The sequence below is a fragment of the Synchiropus splendidus genome, chromosome 4 (assembly GCF_027744825.2).
Source record: "Synchiropus splendidus isolate RoL2022-P1 chromosome 4, RoL_Sspl_1.0, whole genome shotgun sequence".
Taxonomy (NCBI): Eukaryota; Metazoa; Chordata; class Actinopteri; order Syngnathiformes; family Callionymidae; genus Synchiropus; species Synchiropus splendidus.
In genome coordinates, this window is record NC_071337.1 from 23,373,916 (window position 1) to 23,390,938 (window position 17,023).

A 17,023-nucleotide genomic window follows, 5' to 3' on the forward strand; every position below is an offset into this window, starting at 1 on the left:
ACTACCATTTCTCAGATGGAAAAAATCAAAGCTTCTTTATGTGTAACCCAATTTCATTTTAACTAACTAAAACGACTTACTATTTTGACTTGACCTGTTTTGCGTTCGTCATCTGTAATAAATCGGTATCAATTGTGGAATATAATTCGAAGATTGAAAGGTGGCGCCATTGCTTGCACTTCTCTCGGCCTCAGGGGGGCGCTGCAGCCGCTTCTCAAGCAAGTCTTCCAGAATCTACAGATGTCCTGAGGAGCACCTTAACGGTGAATGTCTGGCTGGTTCGGATTTCCACCCTCTGGACCGGGTTGGATCGCGCTGACACGGACAAAAAAAAACTAAAAAAGGAGGGTTATCGCTTGCAGCGAAGGTTTTCTGTGCGTGGGGGCGCCGGCTGTGGTTACGGATGGTCGTGTTCTGGACATGCCACTGACTGTGTGAAAATATCTGGACCGGCACCGCGATGCCGCAACTGGAGCCGGTACGGACTTGTGCCCTGGGGGATATGTGGGTGTGATGAATGACCGTGGGCTGAGGGAGACTCTGCAGCGAGCCATCGTCTTCCTCTTCCCCGTGAAGGGAGCGCGCAGCCCGGCTGCGGAGGACAGGCGTGCCGCCCCCGAACCGCATCTCCAGGATGGCAGGTGGGTTCGTCTGCACCGACTGTAAACGGCATTTAACCGGCGACTCGTCTCGGAATCAATTCCCCACATCTACTAGACGCTCCATGAAATGATATTCGGAACCAGACTCTCAGACCTGAACTGGGGAAATTCGGCCAGAGACTGAATCCGAACCGGATGGAGCAGCGATTGTGTGCTGATGCTCGCGCCTGAGTAGAGCGAGGCCGGTGTTGTAGTACGCTGCTTGTCCGTTAATTGGGTCAAGGTATAACATCCGAACCAGGCCAATAGAACAGTCGAGGCTGCCCATGTTAGAGGGAGGGAATGTGGCCGATCACAATTGTTTGGTGTCATATAGCATTTATATATTGACTGCAACAGTAAAGTGGATACAGTTTGAGTGATGCTCAGGTATTGTTTTAGTCACCTCATGAAGTACACACCAATGAATTCATCATCACAGCCAAGTGCGAGAGGGATTCCCAAGCTTGACATTCCTGATCACATCTCCAGGCACATCCTCCTCAGCCGCTTCCGTCTCCGATGCCATCACCATTGCTGTCTATGTCCAGTCAAGATCAACACTCCGCTGATGACCTTTGTGTAGCTCTGAATAGCAGGTGCCAGTCATGCTGACTGACGGTCCGCCTCGGGACTAAAACAAAGAACTTTTTATTTGTTCATGTATCATTGCCAGGGCTGCAATCCTTGACCAAGTTGTCATCTGGTTGAAAACAAGATGACATGAAATGGTTCATAAAAACGGTCTCATTTCAGACATTTTTCTTGTCAAATGACATTCTTTATTATATGTAGATTATTTATATTATGCTGTGTAGATAAAGCAGGCATTTTTTTTAAGTGATGAGTCTTCATTATTGTGAACTCGGATATTGCAGTGTGTGAGAGCACAAGTCAGCACCATCACCAGATCAGGTGCCCTCAAAGGCCAATATAGACTTTGCTATAGCACTATTTCCCAACTTTAACCTGTTTATTGTGGTGTCTATTCCGTTGTGCACCCAATACAGGAAGTGGGTGTGAAAAAACTAACACGTGATGGTTGAGCTGTTAAAAATGGGCATCAAGTTTTACGGGAAATAACATGCACAACGGTCGATTTTCAGTCCAACCACTCTTGTAGTCATGTGACCACATTCTTTTGTGCCCTTGTGTAGGTCCTCCTGAGTCCGGCTCGCGTAGCTGTCCTGGAAGCAGTCTGTGTTTCCAGCTGGACATCTAGGTCGGTATCAGGTCCAGAACAGTGATGGGTCCGGTGACGATAGAGTGCAGCCACACCGTGACTGTGCTGTTGCCTTTCTTTGCGACGTTGGTTTCCACAGTGGCACCCAGTGCACCTGGTGCAGGTGAGTCAGTGGCATTGCGTGTGTGTGTGTACTTGTAGTCATCAAGACATAGACGTCATGTAACAACACCAAAGCTTTTTTATGATCTATCTATCTGTCTATCTATCTATCTATCTATCTATCTATCTATTTACCTATCTATCTATCTATCTATCTATCTATCTATCTATTTACCTATCTATCTATCTATCTATCTATCTATCTATCTATCTCAATGAGTGGGGACTGGAGGGCGTCGTCCCCTGAATACCAATGACTCGCCTCCGTTCAGCACGTGACGCTGCCGCAAAGCACGGCCGTGGTCTCCATGGCAACACAGCCGGCACAAAATGAAAGCGCCTCAGTCAAGGCTGTGTGTGCTTTTTGTGTATGTGACCGTGTTTCTATGATGGAAGCTTAATGAGAATAGAGTTGTGTGATGTGATGACTTGGTTCTGCAATGGTGGTGTAATGACTGCCGCTTCGGTCGGACCTTGCTTGTTCTGAGGATCAGTGTGTCGACTACAGTCGAGAAGTTCTGCGATTACAGTTCTTCATGTGACGCGGCTGAGTGTCCTTCAGCATCTTGAAGTGATGGTTGATCCCAGCCCACGTCACTAGGTATGAGATTATATTCTCATTTATAGTGGCCTCAGCGTCCAGTCTAGGAAGCAATGATCAGAGCAGCTATTGTGGTTCTAGACAGAATGCAATTCTGCTGCGTAGCTCCTCCCACTAGGAGAGGAGGCTGTCTTGGCTTGGTGTGTGTGAAAGCAACACAAGGAAATCAGCAGTGACTAAATGTTGGCATGTGCGATTCCTTTCAGGTGTGCAAGACTTGAACAGAACAAGGACTCCAGCGAATCCGTCAGCACTGGTCTCACTATCGGACCCCCCTGTCAGATCCCCCAGCCCAGCTGTAGACTCTGCTGCAGCAGAGAACCCAGACTCTGGTGCACAGGGCATCCACCTCTTGTTGAGACCCCCAGATCTCCTGTCCCCCAGTCTTCCACCGCCTCTACCACCTCTCAGCCTGCCCACCCTGACTCCCCATCCCTCCTGGGATCAGGGCCCGTCTCTGGATGAGGCTTGGGGCTCTGGAGATTACCTGGAGACTTTGTCTTTCATGGTCCCAGACGTTGATGACCTTACTCTGTCCACTCCTCTGCCCAGCCATCCCTACGATGATGGTGACGACTGGGCTTCCTACGACAGTTCCTTTCCAGGACGTCCCACCCTCCCACTCTCGTCGCGGCTCCTTCTGTCGCCCACCCCAAGCATCCCTCTACACACACGGCCATCCCAACCAGACGTCTTCCCCACCTGGGATGAAGACTACGACCTTGAAGACATGCTGCCCCTTGAGCCAACAGAGGTGTTGTTGCCAGACATGAACAGTCTGGAGTACTACACCAACCTGCTGGCCCGGGAGCGGGAGAAGGGACATGACCACATCAACTGGACCGGCTTCAAACCCTCCATCTCACCTACAATAACCCAAAACCGCACCACTACAAGTTCAGGACCTGCAAGAGGTCTTGAGCCACAACAGGAGGACACCACTTCCCCTTTCACCTTTCCACCGTCACCTCCTCCAGTTTCCACACCAGCCCAGCCAACCTTCAAAGATCCATCAACCCTTCCTCCAGTGATGAAACCCAAAGATCGGACCGTAGTCCCAGATTTATATCCCCCTTCCAACACCACCAGCACAGTCCCTCCTCCACCACCACTTGCACCACCCACCCGCCCTGACAGACCGGAGAAACCGGTGGTAGTCACGGCGAAGCCAGCGAGGACCACACCAAAGACTACCACCACCACGACTCGTAGAACTATCACCACCACTCGCTTCACAGCCATCAGCCTGACCAGAGCCCCACCAGTCACCACAACCAGGGTGGTCCAGACCCCACCGACCCGGCAGTACCTGTGCAACATCACTAAGCCTGATTCGTACCTGGTCAGAGTTGGTGAGTCCCCGAGAATCTCTTACACATAGTGTCAGTGCTAACTCGTCCGTCCCACTTTAGGAGGTTCCAGAACGTCATCGGCAGGTTTCAGTCAAGTCAGAGATCTGCTGAGGAGAGAGTTCAACCGCTCAGTGGAGCTCCAGGTATCCTCTCCCTATTTCCTTTCTAAGGAATGTGCATCTCTACTGGGCTGTCAGAGTGGCACAGCCAACGCTCCTGCAAATTATTTAAAAAAGTATTTAAGTCAGGAGAACCAATATATTGTTTTATGACAGTTTGTTTTTATTTAGCTTTTGAGTACATTATTCTTCAATTGTGCTTGCACATGAAATGTTATTGTGCCTTAATAGTTTGATTTGCTGTTCTACAGTTTTATCATAATTCACTGTTATGTATTTATAATAAATAATTTATTACATTTAGCCGCAACTTGCTTATATTGGTTTGCTATTTTATACTGCGTTTAATGTATTTTTATATTTGCTAATGTCGTAATTATTAGAATTTTTTGTTACCCCACCAATCACAGAGTGTTTGGGGTGACAGTGGCACAGACAACAGTATTTATTGTTGACCGAATAACTTCATAGGTACTCAGCAATAACACTAGAGTATAAACATCAAATTGAAGAAAAATGAAAATTTCTTGTTTCTGTCAGCATTGTCCGAAACATATTCATATTAGCATTGATCATATTTTTTACCATTTTTATTGCTGCTATTTTTCTTAATTAATAAATGTGTTGATCATTACGATTTTTTAACAATATATTTTAACTGTATTTAAATAAAAAAAAAATATTTTTTTACAAATATTTAGATTCCCATACTTTCCTGTGCATGGATTAATGCAATCATTTTTCAGTCTTGCTTAGAAATGAATAATATATATGTTGAATTTCTTCATCCATACATCATATATTATTAATAATTTGTATATTTTCATTTCATCACATCTTTGCTTTCAGTCATGTACTGTGGTGCAATGTTCTTTCCTTTCCAACGAAATACAGTATGTCATATGAGCCTCTGGATTGGGCTGCTATTCACTTCCTTTCACACTAGATGGTAACCAAGAGACACAAGTGGTAGAACTTCAGTTTCAGTAAGGAGTCGGTAAGATTCCTCTAGTATTTAGGAAGCGTATTACAGCTGAGTGAAAGGGCTGGTTAGGTTGAAGACAAAACTGTGACTCTGTCTCTCAGCCAAAAAGAATATTCCAACCCACTTCTGTTCTGAGTATCCGTCTGCTTGTCCACAGTTCCTCAGAACACCATACAGCTTTGACTTTCGAGTGGTGTCGGGTCCACTGATCTACACCACCATATCGGTCCTCAATGCCCTCCGTCGACTTCCTCGAATCCCCGGCCCCATATCCTCCTTGTCCCCGCTCTACACTGTGCCCGACCTGCGCTATCAGATCCACTCCGTCGTGCAGTTTGTACCAGCATATGTGGACATCAGGGTCTGTAACTTCAGCGAGCAGGTGGAAAGAGGGCTGATGATGGCGTACATGGAAAGTCGGCGGCGGTCACACGAGGTCGGCAATGTCACAGTGCAGGTAAGACATGAGCAATGCAGTGTCACTCCAGGAGATGATTGAAACTGTCTTTTTGTTTTACAGCTGTTGAACATCACGTTTGCTGTTTCCACACCGGCACCAGGACAAAAGGTTCCTGTCGACATTACGTTTGCTGTTCGTGATGGACGGGGCTACCTCCTGGGGTCAGAGGTCAGCCAGCACTTGAGAATGCTCAGCATCGTCGAGTTCAGCTTCTATATTGGGTTTCCAGTGCAGCAGATCGCAGAACGTAAGGCACACACGTAGGTCTTTTGCAATGAAAACATGCTAAAATAATCATATGCTGCAGCCGTCCACTACCCAGAGCTGAACACTTCTCATCACCTACGCTTCACCTGGGTCCGCACTGGTGAGATTTCTTGAAAGATGAATTGTCCTTCGGATTTATAGAGCCTTACATTAAAACCGTCTGTTCCAGTTCTGCTCGGAGTTCAGGAGCACATGGTGGCTGAGAGAAGTTTCAAGGCACGTCTGGAGCGACGGCTCGCTCTGCTGCTGGAGGAAGGTCTGGCCTTGACCACCAGGAGGCGCTGGAGGAGAGCAACTGCAGTGGGCAACAACAGCCTGCAGGTAAATACCAGATCCTCAGAGTGCTTGTTGTTTACAAAGAGGACTTTCTAATTGTTTATTAATAGATCCTTTGAAGCTAGCAAACCAGAAATGAGAGCAAATATTGACACCATGTGTACAACATGTGCTACAAAAAGTACAGAGATGCTGGGAAAAAAAGTGGAGTTACTCTTTTACAGACGGAAGGGTTGCACTTTAAAGTAGTCTGAGATGCTTTTTTCTTTAACAGGTGGTGCGTGTGACAAGGCTGTCCGGGCCAGAGCGCCCCCTGGAGGTGCTATATTTTGTGGAGGGACCAAGTGGGGAGAGAATCTCAGCTGAAATAATGGCCAACACCCTCAACAGACTGGACCTTCAGAGAGCTGCCATTGTTCTGGGACACCAAGTCCAGAGACCGCTAGCTCAAGGTAAGTCACCTCGGAGACCTTTGGTCCTCATCCTCTTTAACAATTGTACTTCCATCTGTCAGCCGTGGAGACCGTGTCCGTCCCTCCGGCTGAGACGCCAAGCAGCAGCATCTGGCTGATCGTGGGCGTGGTTGTTCCTGTTCTCCTGGCTGTCTTCATCATCATCATCCTCTACTGGAAGCTGTGTGGCTCAGAAAAGCTTGAGTTCCAGCCAGACGCCATCAACACCATCCAGCAGAGACAGAAGGTGAGGGGTCATAAGTCGTGACTTATGACTGATTCCTTCGACACGTCTTTCTCTTTATTCTGATCAATTATTCAAAATGCGTGACAGAAAATAAAGGAGGGCTGTACTTGGTCTGCAGGCTAAAATAAGACTCACCTTTTCTCATGAAGTCACAGATTATGATAATCTGTGTTACGTTGTTCTCCTGTTTTCGGCCTGGAGAAAAAACATTGTTGTATCCGTCAGCAGTTGCAAGTTAAATTGTGTGTGACTTCAAAGCCGGCCAAGAATCCTCAGCCACTTCTCGATGTGTGTGATCCGTCAGCTCCAGGCTCCAAGCGTGAAAGGGTTCGACTTCGCCAAGCTTCACCTGGGGCAGCACAGCAAGGATGACATCATGGTGATCCAAGAACCCGGTGCGATCCCTGCTCCCACTAAAGAAGCAACCCCATCTGACGGAGGAGACCTGAACACCCCCAAATCAAAGGGATCGTCCACCAAAGGGGCTCGGTCAGGACGTCGCAGGGGCAGGTGAGCTACCCAGAATGATGTTATCCTTTTTACTTCCATCACAGCCGTCGCTCCTTTCAGACTCAGCCCTTCAGACGGCGACTCATTGGGCAGCGATCAGTCCAGCGGTAGAGAGTCGGGTGAGGAGAGCACTCGGCCTGTGGCCACGCCCAGTGAAGGGAAGCAACAGAGGAGGACGCCCAAAAATGGTCAGAGACGTTCCCATTTGTTGATAGTGTCAAAGGTTATGACAGAGTGTTTCCTACTCATGAACGCATGCACAGTTAGTTTCTGCAACATGTCACATGATTTGACTTTAAAAATGCCACTTTTTTGTCAACATGCACTTTGGACTGAAGGAAGGAGCAAACTGGGTACGCCCATATTTTACTGCATGTGAGCTGTAGTGTTGTTCCAAGTTGGTTTGCTGCATGTTTACATCATCAGTAAGCCCAGTGAAGAAGTCAAGTCAGAGGGGGCCAAAGAGGAAGGACTGTTAACAGAGCCAGCCGAGAAGATGTTGGGTCGGGATGAAGTGTGTGAGGGAGAACAACATTGAAGTTGGAAGTTGAGCGGTTCCAGGTTGGGAGTAGATCAAGAGCCTGCTTCCTGAGAGAAAGGAGGGATTGTGAATTGGATGACTGTTTTGAGCTGAACCTGGGGGGCGATAGAGAGCAGCGTAGCTAGCTGACACTCTGAAGGATGCTGGAGTCAAGTGCGTCCGTATGTGAAGCTACGTTCTGAGTGCTTTTTTGTTGACCTTTCACCTCTTCAGCTGTCTCGGGCAGCGGCCCCGATGAGTTGCTGTCGTCGTCTTCCATCTTTGACCACGTGGACCGTCTGTCCCGCGGCTCCTCAGATGGAAACCGCCGCCAGGCTAATAAGGTGCAGCTGATTGCGATGCAGCCACGCCCGAGCCCACCCACTCAACCGGCCTCACAGCCGAGCCCCACCCTGACAGAGAAGGTTAACACAGAGGTAGGAGAACGTGTCCATGAACCACCTGAAGGAGGTTTTTACTGCAACGGTTTCTACTGCAGGTGGCGCTGCGTCACAAATCTGAGATGGAAAACCAGAGGAACAAGCTGCGGCAGCGTGCTAAGAGGCGGGGTCAGTGCGAGTTCCCGTCAATGGACGACATCATGGATGCGTTTGGGGACGGCCCGGTGCAGAGCGAGGTGGCCCAGCGCCTCTACAGCTCTGCTCATGACCACATGGACTGCATCCTTAAAGGGGACACGCCCTCCCCACCCACGCCCACCGACTCCAGAAAGAGGTCAGTGGCGCTCTAACTCCTACTAGCTTGTTGTAAACACGTTTGTATATTTACAACATGTAAATGTTCTAGCAGGGGGAGGCGCTCTCCCAGGGGGAGGCGGCCTCCGCCAGGACCTGGAAGCCTCCCTGACACAGATAGAGATCGGCTGCTAACTGACCAGAGCGCCACCTACAGGAAATATCCGGGTTTAAACAATGTGGCTTACATGGTGAGGCCAGAGGGAAACTTCTATCAGAAATGGTGACAGTTGGAGAATCAGATTCAGGATGTTGTGATTCGATTCAATGTTCTGTAGATTCATGGATGGTTGGGTCTGTTAATATTCATATAATCATAACATGTGTGTCATCACTTCTATAGTCAGATCCTGACCTGCCCCCTGACCACGGCAGCCCCTCCCCGACAGATGAAGTCTTTGACTCAGCTCCGCCCCCGCCTCCCTACATGCCCCCCCAGCCGTCCATCGAGGAAGCCCGACAGCAGATGCACTCCCTCCTGGATGATGCCTTCGCTCTGGTGTCGCCATCGTCGCAGGGCAGCGCCGGGGTGAGCGGGGTAAGCCCTGCTTTACCCAGTCCCTCTCCCATGCCCCGCCCGCCGGGCAGGCAGTGGAGCTCATACCCAGCAGCCCCCTCCCACAGTCCCTTCTCTGCAGTGAGTTTGAACCCCTGCAGGTCTTCGCCTCGAGGACGTCATACTCACATGTGAATCTCCTTCTCTCCTGCAGAGATATGCCGAGCTGGGGATGTCGCCCACGTCGGTGCAGGGTCTGCTGACCCGGTCAGTAAACACCAATGGTCTTCTCCATTCATTGGACCTCCAGTCAGACTGATGGGGTGTCTTTTTTTTATATCCAGGCAGGGCCTAAATTCAGGAGGTTACATTGCTACATCAGATCAGCTGCAGGAGCCTGTTTACTCCAACAGAGGGCAGTACGAGGACCCGCCTTCTTCCTCAAGACCACGGCCTGTTGGGGGCAGCACAGGTACACCTGACAACATTCATTTAAACTTCATGAGCACTTTATTTTGCTGTAGCTTCAACTCAAAAACGTCTTGAACAAATGCACAGATTTTGGTATTTTTCTTTTTTTGACCAACAGGTGCTCAGCTCCACCACCTGACCCAGGTGGGCTTGTCCAGCCAGATTGGTGCGTATCCAGGGGTTGGTCGGAGCATGTCAGGCCCGACAGGCTCTAGCTGGAACCAGCAGCACTCAGACCAAGACCTGTCCAGATCTGGCGCCAGCAGAGAGAGTGTGAGTGTCAACGCACTGAGCCCAGCTTTAAAACAAACTGGAAAACAAAGGTGTTTTTCTTCAACAGGTGCTGTCATTTCCGGAGTTCTCATCCTCGGCGGTATTCCAGATGCCCAGTTCTTCTTTGCGAGACCCGTCTGCACCGCCGCTCCTCCTGACCTCCCCCACTCCAGAGTATCTGCCGGACGACGCCTCACCGTCAGCTCATACCTCCGCCTCCCTCATCAAAGCGATCAGGGAGGAGTTGCGGCGGCTGGCCCAGAAGCAGGCCGCCATCACCAGCTACCCCTAGGACGGGCTCCGCCCCGGGGAGGAACTGGACAGAAACTGATTTGCACTCTGGACTCCAACGAGCCCATAACTTCCAACCATGCTCCATGGATGACCTCCGGTACTTTACAGGGTCCAGTGTCTCGACCATCTTGATGCACTTTGGGACAAAAGTGCTTCGATCACCTTCAATCACAAACCTGTAGGTGCCCTGAGTCGGTCCATCAGGAATGTTTGAGCGTTGGAATCCAGGACATTCCTCAAGCTCTGGAGTCGATGGGCCCACAACCTGCGGAACAGATCATCCGTCTGGACTCTCATAATTGTAGATTGTCCATCCAAAATCTTAGACAGTGGTGCTAACATCAGGCTCGTACATCTTACTTTGTCGCCACATTGCCTTCCACAGTCTTGTCGCACCCGTAGATGTGTCTTAGCTCATCCACCATTTCAGTATGGCCTGTGCACAGTTGGAGGTGGAACATACTATAGATATATATATATATATATATTTCAGTATAAATATATATGAATACATAGCTATAAGATACATATGATATATGTAAAGAGATAGAATACTGATGAGCACAATATTAATGTCAGAGTTATTATCAAAGTATTGAGATGTTTTTTATTGGTTTATTTTGATCAGAAAAAGACAGAGCTATTGTTCCCTTTTGTGTTTGAGCTCGCTGTATTTGGAGCAAATGGTTAATTTGTGAGTGTTATTGTTGTTTGGCATAGCTGCTCGCTGGCGTGTTCATGTACATGTAGTGGCAACTAAAAAGAAATTGAAGCTGACTCATTGCTTTGCTAAGAAGCTCATCACTGATCTGTTGCATCCATCTGTTGGTGAGCAGAACTACGTCAGGAGAGCGGGGATGTTTGTCCACACGGGCTGAATCTGCTTCACTTCAGCAGGAGAACAAACAATTCTAAATATGTGTTTCTGACCCTTTAATATTCACTCTCTTGCAGTGTTGTTTCAGTACCTGCACCATTGTTGGGTTTTCACAACATCATCTGAAGAAGTTTCTAGGAAACGTATTTTTAAATTTGTTTCTTGCTTGGTTTTCTCTTGCAAAATTTTTGACCACGGACATAGTTCTGTATGATCTATCACTCCTACTACAACTAAAGTGAAGTGTTTCGACTCCTGAAGTTGTGTGTCAGCTTGCGCTTTGTTGTCTCGTATCACCTGACATTTGCCTATTTGACATGCCTGGAGCATTATGCCTTGCAAAGTTGACACAAGGTTGGGTCCCCTAACTTTGCCAACATCTGACTCATAAATGAACATTCTATGTTTTTTACTGTTTGGATTTTTGCTAGATTGTGTCTTGAATTATGTTGTGCCTGGTTTTCAGTTGCTATTTAAGTTGCTAAGTTGCATATTTAGCTCCAAAATCCAGATGGAAATTGCCTCTAATGTTTTGCAACCGGAAGTCCGCTACAGTGTCTGCCGGTGGGACGGGACGGCTGGTTATATTGCAGCGCCTCGAAGACAGCACATCTCCTGACTAGTTCTGTCAAGCGTCATGAGCATGTTCCGTTGCACTGGATGCTTCAGCTGCACGTGGTGTTAATGTTAGCATGCTGCTAAAATGTTCTATAGTGTTGAAAATTCGCTGTTCCATAATACCATCAATCAACAACAACAACAAAAAAATAAACATGATTTTCATATTTTTGACCTGAATAAATGCAGTTGACGTTTTAAGAGAAAGAAGAGTGAATGTTTTAGGCGATGCGGTGATCTGCCTGACAGTAGGACAGCAGAAATAATGCAACCCCCTCACATGGTGCTTATTCAACGACTGACAGAGGATCTCCTAATTTTTTGATCCACTCTCAAATAAATGTGTCATGTTGCTTTAACATCATGTTGGAACTTTTATTAACAGACTGAAACCCATGTACACCTCACTGGTTTTCTTTACATCTCAATTTGCTTCTTGTGCTTCCAACTCTGCTTCCAGTCTTCGCTATGTCATCATTAAACATCATGGTCCATAGAGAATCCTTCCACAAAACATTCCCAGTCGCTCATTCAAATTGGCATTCATTTTCATTTTAGCAATAAATCAGACAACAATAAAAACGTATTTATTCTGTCAGACAGTGCCCACGACACCGCTTTCTTTCACCCTTTGGGATACAATGATTATGATTATTATTACTGATGAGATTATTTCAGATATAGATGAAGAAAAATTCAACTATTTCACCTTAAACCAACTCTAGTTTCGATTTGCCTGCTTGTTTTGTTAGTCAAAGTGTGACCCAGCAATTTCAGGTGAGCTTTAAAAGCCACACAGCCTCTTGTGTCAACAAACACCTCGTTTTAAGGTTAACTTGTTTAGACTGGCTAAACACGTTTTAAAAGCTCTAACCAATCATCCTGTTTCGTGATCGCACTTGCGTTCATCCCGCTTTACTTCCGCTCACAGCGAAACTCGCTTCCATGTCACTTCCGGAACTACCTGAGCAGGTAAACAGCCGCTCCGGAAAAACCTGCGAAGGATTCGCTCATTGACTTGTGAGATGAGCAGCAGTCAAACGTCGAGTGAGTCCAATTTCTGTAGATTAAAACGATATCTTTGTGTCTTTAACCGCCGCGTAGCGATCGTGGTTTATCAAAGTAGATAAAAAGGAAGAGTTCGGAAACTCGCTCGGTGCTTGACCTCGAATGCGCAGTTAATATTATTTATATTTTGTTATTCAGATTGGCAAATAAAGTGTCACGTTAGTTCAATGTAGGATTGGTGAGTGAGTGCGCTATCGATTACCATCACTCTCGAGACTACTTCCGATATATATTTTCCTTCATTAATAACCCCTTTTTATTCCAGTCAAATATCATCCGAAGCAATATTAGCGTGTGTGAGATGTATTTGCCGATGTTTGCAAATGTATTGATTCTGGTTCTGACTCATTGTAGTCCGCGGTTTATTTATTAGCATCGTGTTTGATATTGCGACATATTGGAGTTATAACACTAGAAGACGAACTTAATCACTTTGATGCATCATGGTGAAACAAAAGACTGTGCACGATTCGTAACTGCGATTGTAGAAGGAGAACTTGGTTAGCCATGTTGGCCATACTGCTCGTACTGCTCTAACTGTACCGGTGGTCAGAAGCAGTTCTGATACTCATCCCCAGCAACAACAAAACTTCAGGTTGTAATAGTAGCAGTACTATCACAGTAATAACTAATGGGCATCTGTAGTGATACTGGTGATCAGTAGTAGTGAGACTAAGTGAGGGTTGACTAATTATAATACAGTACTGTAGAAGTGCCAGGCACAATAATACAAACAGTACAAACAGTGTTTATTCCAGGAATAGTCACGGTAAGATGCATGTGCAAGTATGTCACTCATGCTCTTCAGGTGTCCCGACTTCTACTAAACTGCTACTGTAACTGCAGAAGTACTCAAAGCTGTGATATACAGTAATGTGAAGTACTTGTGGTGGTACTACCGATACTAATTAGATATTAGTAGGACTACAGCTAGAGCTTCATGTGTTCTGGATTTGTTAGCTGACTTGGATTGACGTCTTGGGATTTGAAATGAGTGGTTATACTGCTGTTGAAGTTTCCAGAGTTTCTGTCTGTGTTCAGATCATGTGTGTAGTGAGTGTGCTGTCATTCCTCTGTCAATATTGATCAAGCAGTTGCAGACATAAGCACAGCCACGAGGCATGTTATTTTCTGGTGAAGGTCTTGCGTTGATGGCAGAACTTTAGGGATATTCTGAGGTCCTGAGCAGTAATCCTCGTGCCAACTCTCTTTCAGGATGGCTGATGGAATGAAGACTGAGCTGGTGAGCGCCATCCACCTTCAGGAAGTGGAATTGAACTGGTCGCCTCTTGAGTCTGGACAAAAAAGAAAGCATGAAAAAGGTGAGTTCTTGAAACAAGAGTTGAATTTCTTACTTATAGACGTACGTGTGTGTGTGTGCTCTGCAGAACAGACGTTCACAGTGGAGGAGGCGGTGGAGACCATCGGCTTTGGCCGCTTTCACATCATTTTATTTCTCATAATGGGGAGCACGAACGTAAGCGTGTATTGGGAAGGAGCGGTCGCCCTCCAGGTGTCGCTCTGACAGGTTGTCCTCTTCTGCCTTAAGATTGTGGAGGCGATGGAGATCATGCTGCTGGCGGTGGTGTCTCCTGAGATCAGGTGTGAGTGGCAGCTGAAGGACTGGGAGGTGGCGCTGGTGTCCACGGTGAGATCCCTCTCTTCTCTGCTGCTGATAGACGTTGTCGCACTCACATGAATGGTCCTGCAGATGGTGTTCATGGGCTTCATGGCGTGTGGGGCTCTGAGCGGATACATCGCCGACAGATACGGACGCTGGAAGGTCACCAAGGCTCCGGCGGAGCTTTTTTAACTTGACCTTTAGCTGGTGTTTGACCCAGTGTGTTCTTGTGCGTCAGGTGGTGTTTGTGGGGTTTGTGTGGAGCTCCTACTTCTCTCTGCTCACATCGTTCGCGCCGTCATACGGCTGGTTCATCTTCCTGCGCACTATGGTGGGCTGTGGTGTCGCTGGAGTGTCTCAGGGGTGAGACCAAACACACACGTCCCTTTTTTGCCTAACTAATTCACTTGTGCACCTTTTGCAGAGACAGAGTGATCAATTCAATAAAAGCCTTTTATCACCAGTAGCTTTAATGTTTTCCACTCGAGATGGTGGAGAGTTACATGAATCCCCCTAAGTTTCCCGTCAGAGTGCAATGTCCTTGTCACTACAATCACTGCTGGTGTGCACAATTTCTCTCTCTCTCTCTCTCTCTCACACACATACACACACAAACACTGTTTGACCTACATTGGAAAAAGGGATTCTTCAAAAAAACAAATCACGTCATTTGCATTTCATTCTCTAATATTATACAGTAACTTAATGGACTAATATAGTGAGCTCTGTGATGCAGGTTTGTGTTGAAGACAGAGTTCATTCCTGCGAAGCACCGTGCAACCCTGCTCCCCCTGGCCACGGTGAGTCTTTCTGCAGTCTCAGCTGTTGCAGGAATGTGCCTTCACTGTGCTCCTCCCACAGGTCTTCTGGATGATCGGCTCCATGCTGATCATCATCTTGGGCATGTTGGTGGTTCCAACTCTGGGCTGGAGGTGGATGATCCGGTTCTCCGTCACACCCAGCATCATCCTCATCTTCCTCTTTAAGGTGTGAATAAACTCCTGCACAAACCAGTTGTCCCGCTGACACTTCTGTCTCCCTTCAGTTCATTCCTGAGTCGGCGCGCTACAACGTGTCTGCAGGAAATCACCAGGCTGCTCTCAACACCTTGAGCAAGATTGCCAAGATGAACCGGGCGCACCTACCTCCTGGGCATCTGGTGGAGCCCACTGTGGTGCGTTCAGGGTCAAGCGGGGTGTTCTGTGTCTGCTGGTGGCTCATGTTTTTTTTGGTGTTTCAGAAAGAGCGAGGCAACTGGAGGATTTTGCTGACACCATCACTCAGGAGAACCACGCTGCTGCTGTGGTATTCCTGGTAGGTCTGAAGGTTCCTGGCTTCTTTGAGATACTTGCATCAATCTTAGCGTTATGTACGTTTTGACTTACAAGTTGACCTTGAATATGGGGCGAACTTGGGTACCTCCCTTGTATTTTCTGTGGTGGGTTTTCTCAGAGTGCACTGGTTTCCTCCCACATACTGAGGTTAGCCAGTGGGTCTAAATTCTGGGTGTGAGTGGTGGTTTGTTTAAGTGTCGTGTCTTGGACTGGTGGTCTCTCCAACATTCGCCTGGAGTAGTTTTTGAGAACAGCTGAAGGACTTTGAGGAAAAAGGTCTCCTCTAACAGTTTATGTATTTTCAAAAGTCCTACTACTACTGAGTACTTGTGTTGCACGGCAGGTTTGTAGCCTCCTTCATCTACTACGGCTCTGTGCTGAGCAGCTCAGAACTGCTGGAGAAGAACCTGCTGTGCGTCACTGACCCCGACACCGAGCATGCAGTCAAGCACAAACACGAGGATGGAATTTGTTACTGCATCCCCTTCGGAATGAGCGACTACCAGACGCTGCTCATCAGCTGTTTGGGGGAATCTGCATGTGAGTTGTGGCTCGGTTCCACGGCTGGAGGAAGGTGGTGGTCAATGTTCTGATCTGACCCTCCAGTGATCCCGGTCAACATCCTGCTGCTCAACGTGTTCGGACGCAGGATCAGTCTGTCGGTTCTGCAGCTGCTGGCTGCGTTTTTCTTCATGATGCTCAACATCTGCTCCACCATGTACGGGCTTGTCCACTGAAGCCATCTTCATGACGGTGAACTTGGCACCCCTTTATATTTCCACTCTCCCTGCAGGTTTGGTTTCACGGTGCTGCTCTTTCTGCTGCGGTCTGTGGTCTCCATGAACTTCAACGTCGTATACATTTACACAGCAGAGGTACCTTTGTTTGACCTTCAAAAACAGCTGCTTCCTGAAAGTGTTCTGACTCGTACCTGTGCGCTCAGGTGTACCCCACCGTGGCCCGGTCTCTGGGAATGGGCTTCTGCACATCTTTCAGCAGAATCGGAGGAATGATCGCACCCTTCATCGCTCAGGTGAGATGGTCGACCATCTGGCTCCAGGTCGGATCTGAAGCTGACTGCTGTGGACTGTAGGTGCTGATGTCACAGTCGGTGGTCAAAGCCCTCAGTCCCTTCGCTGTGGCATGTGTCCTGTGTGCACTGGGGAACTGCCTGCTGCCCATAGAAACTAAAGGACGAGCGCTGCTGGTGAGAATGACACAATACCAATCCAAACATGTCGCCTGACTCCCCATGTGTGACCAGAAGTTTGTTTGTTTCAGCAAACCTCCTGACCACTCCAGCAGAAAACTTGGATACTGTTACATTTATTGAATTTCTGTAGATATTAAGTATAACTGTGCCCCTCTGTAAGAAACCTGCCTATGAAAGGGGGAACCTCAAGTTGGCCCAAAACAAAATAAAGTCATTTGAATGTGCTAC

At 47.6% G+C, this 17,023-nt stretch overlaps 2 protein-coding genes across 4 annotated transcripts; both read left to right on the forward strand.

Moving 5' to 3' along the window:
• The first annotated feature begins 137 nt into the window (after window positions 1-137).
• si:dkeyp-27e10.3 (UPF0606 protein KIAA1549) lies at window positions 138-12,044 on the forward strand. 3 transcript variants are annotated; one of them, XM_053864093.1, is made up of 21 exons: window positions 140-641; window positions 1,799-1,987; window positions 2,794-3,939; window positions 4,000-4,082; window positions 5,201-5,500; window positions 5,564-5,750; window positions 5,811-5,870; window positions 5,940-6,091; window positions 6,321-6,498; window positions 6,561-6,745; window positions 7,050-7,255; window positions 7,316-7,443; window positions 7,594-7,608; window positions 8,010-8,212; window positions 8,275-8,510; window positions 8,583-8,721; window positions 8,874-9,167; window positions 9,241-9,293; window positions 9,371-9,498; window positions 9,616-9,770; window positions 9,838-12,043. In XM_053864093.1, the coding sequence occupies exons 2-21, from the start codon at window positions 1,888-1,890 to the stop codon at window positions 10,060-10,062; spliced, it is 4,173 nt and encodes a 1,390-aa protein (XP_053720068.1). In that variant the 5' UTR covers window positions 140-641; window positions 1,799-1,887; the 3' UTR covers window positions 10,063-12,043. The 3 variants fall into 3 exon arrangements, with proteins under 3 accessions (XP_053720069.1, XP_053720068.1, XP_053720070.1); XM_053864095.1 differs by having other exon boundaries at window positions 141-641; window positions 8,874-9,068; XM_053864094.1 differs by lacking the exon at window positions 7,594-7,608 and having other exon boundaries at window positions 138-641; window positions 9,838-12,044.
• Window positions 12,045-12,492: 448 nt separating this feature from the next.
• On the forward strand, window positions 12,493-17,014 carry svopl (SVOP-like). The gene is made up of 16 exons (XM_053862237.1): window positions 12,493-12,606; window positions 13,843-13,949; window positions 14,016-14,104; window positions 14,177-14,275; window positions 14,339-14,410; window positions 14,487-14,611; window positions 14,985-15,048; window positions 15,110-15,235; window positions 15,294-15,422; window positions 15,489-15,562; window positions 15,926-16,122; window positions 16,189-16,300; window positions 16,376-16,457; window positions 16,526-16,615; window positions 16,676-16,789; window positions 16,864-17,014. Exons 2-16 carry the CDS (start codon window positions 13,844-13,846, stop codon window positions 16,873-16,875), a joined length of 1,491 nt encoding a protein of 496 aa, XP_053718212.1. The 5' UTR covers window positions 12,493-12,606; window position 13,843; the 3' UTR covers window positions 16,876-17,014.
• The last annotated feature ends 9 nt before the right edge of the window (window positions 17,015-17,023 follow it).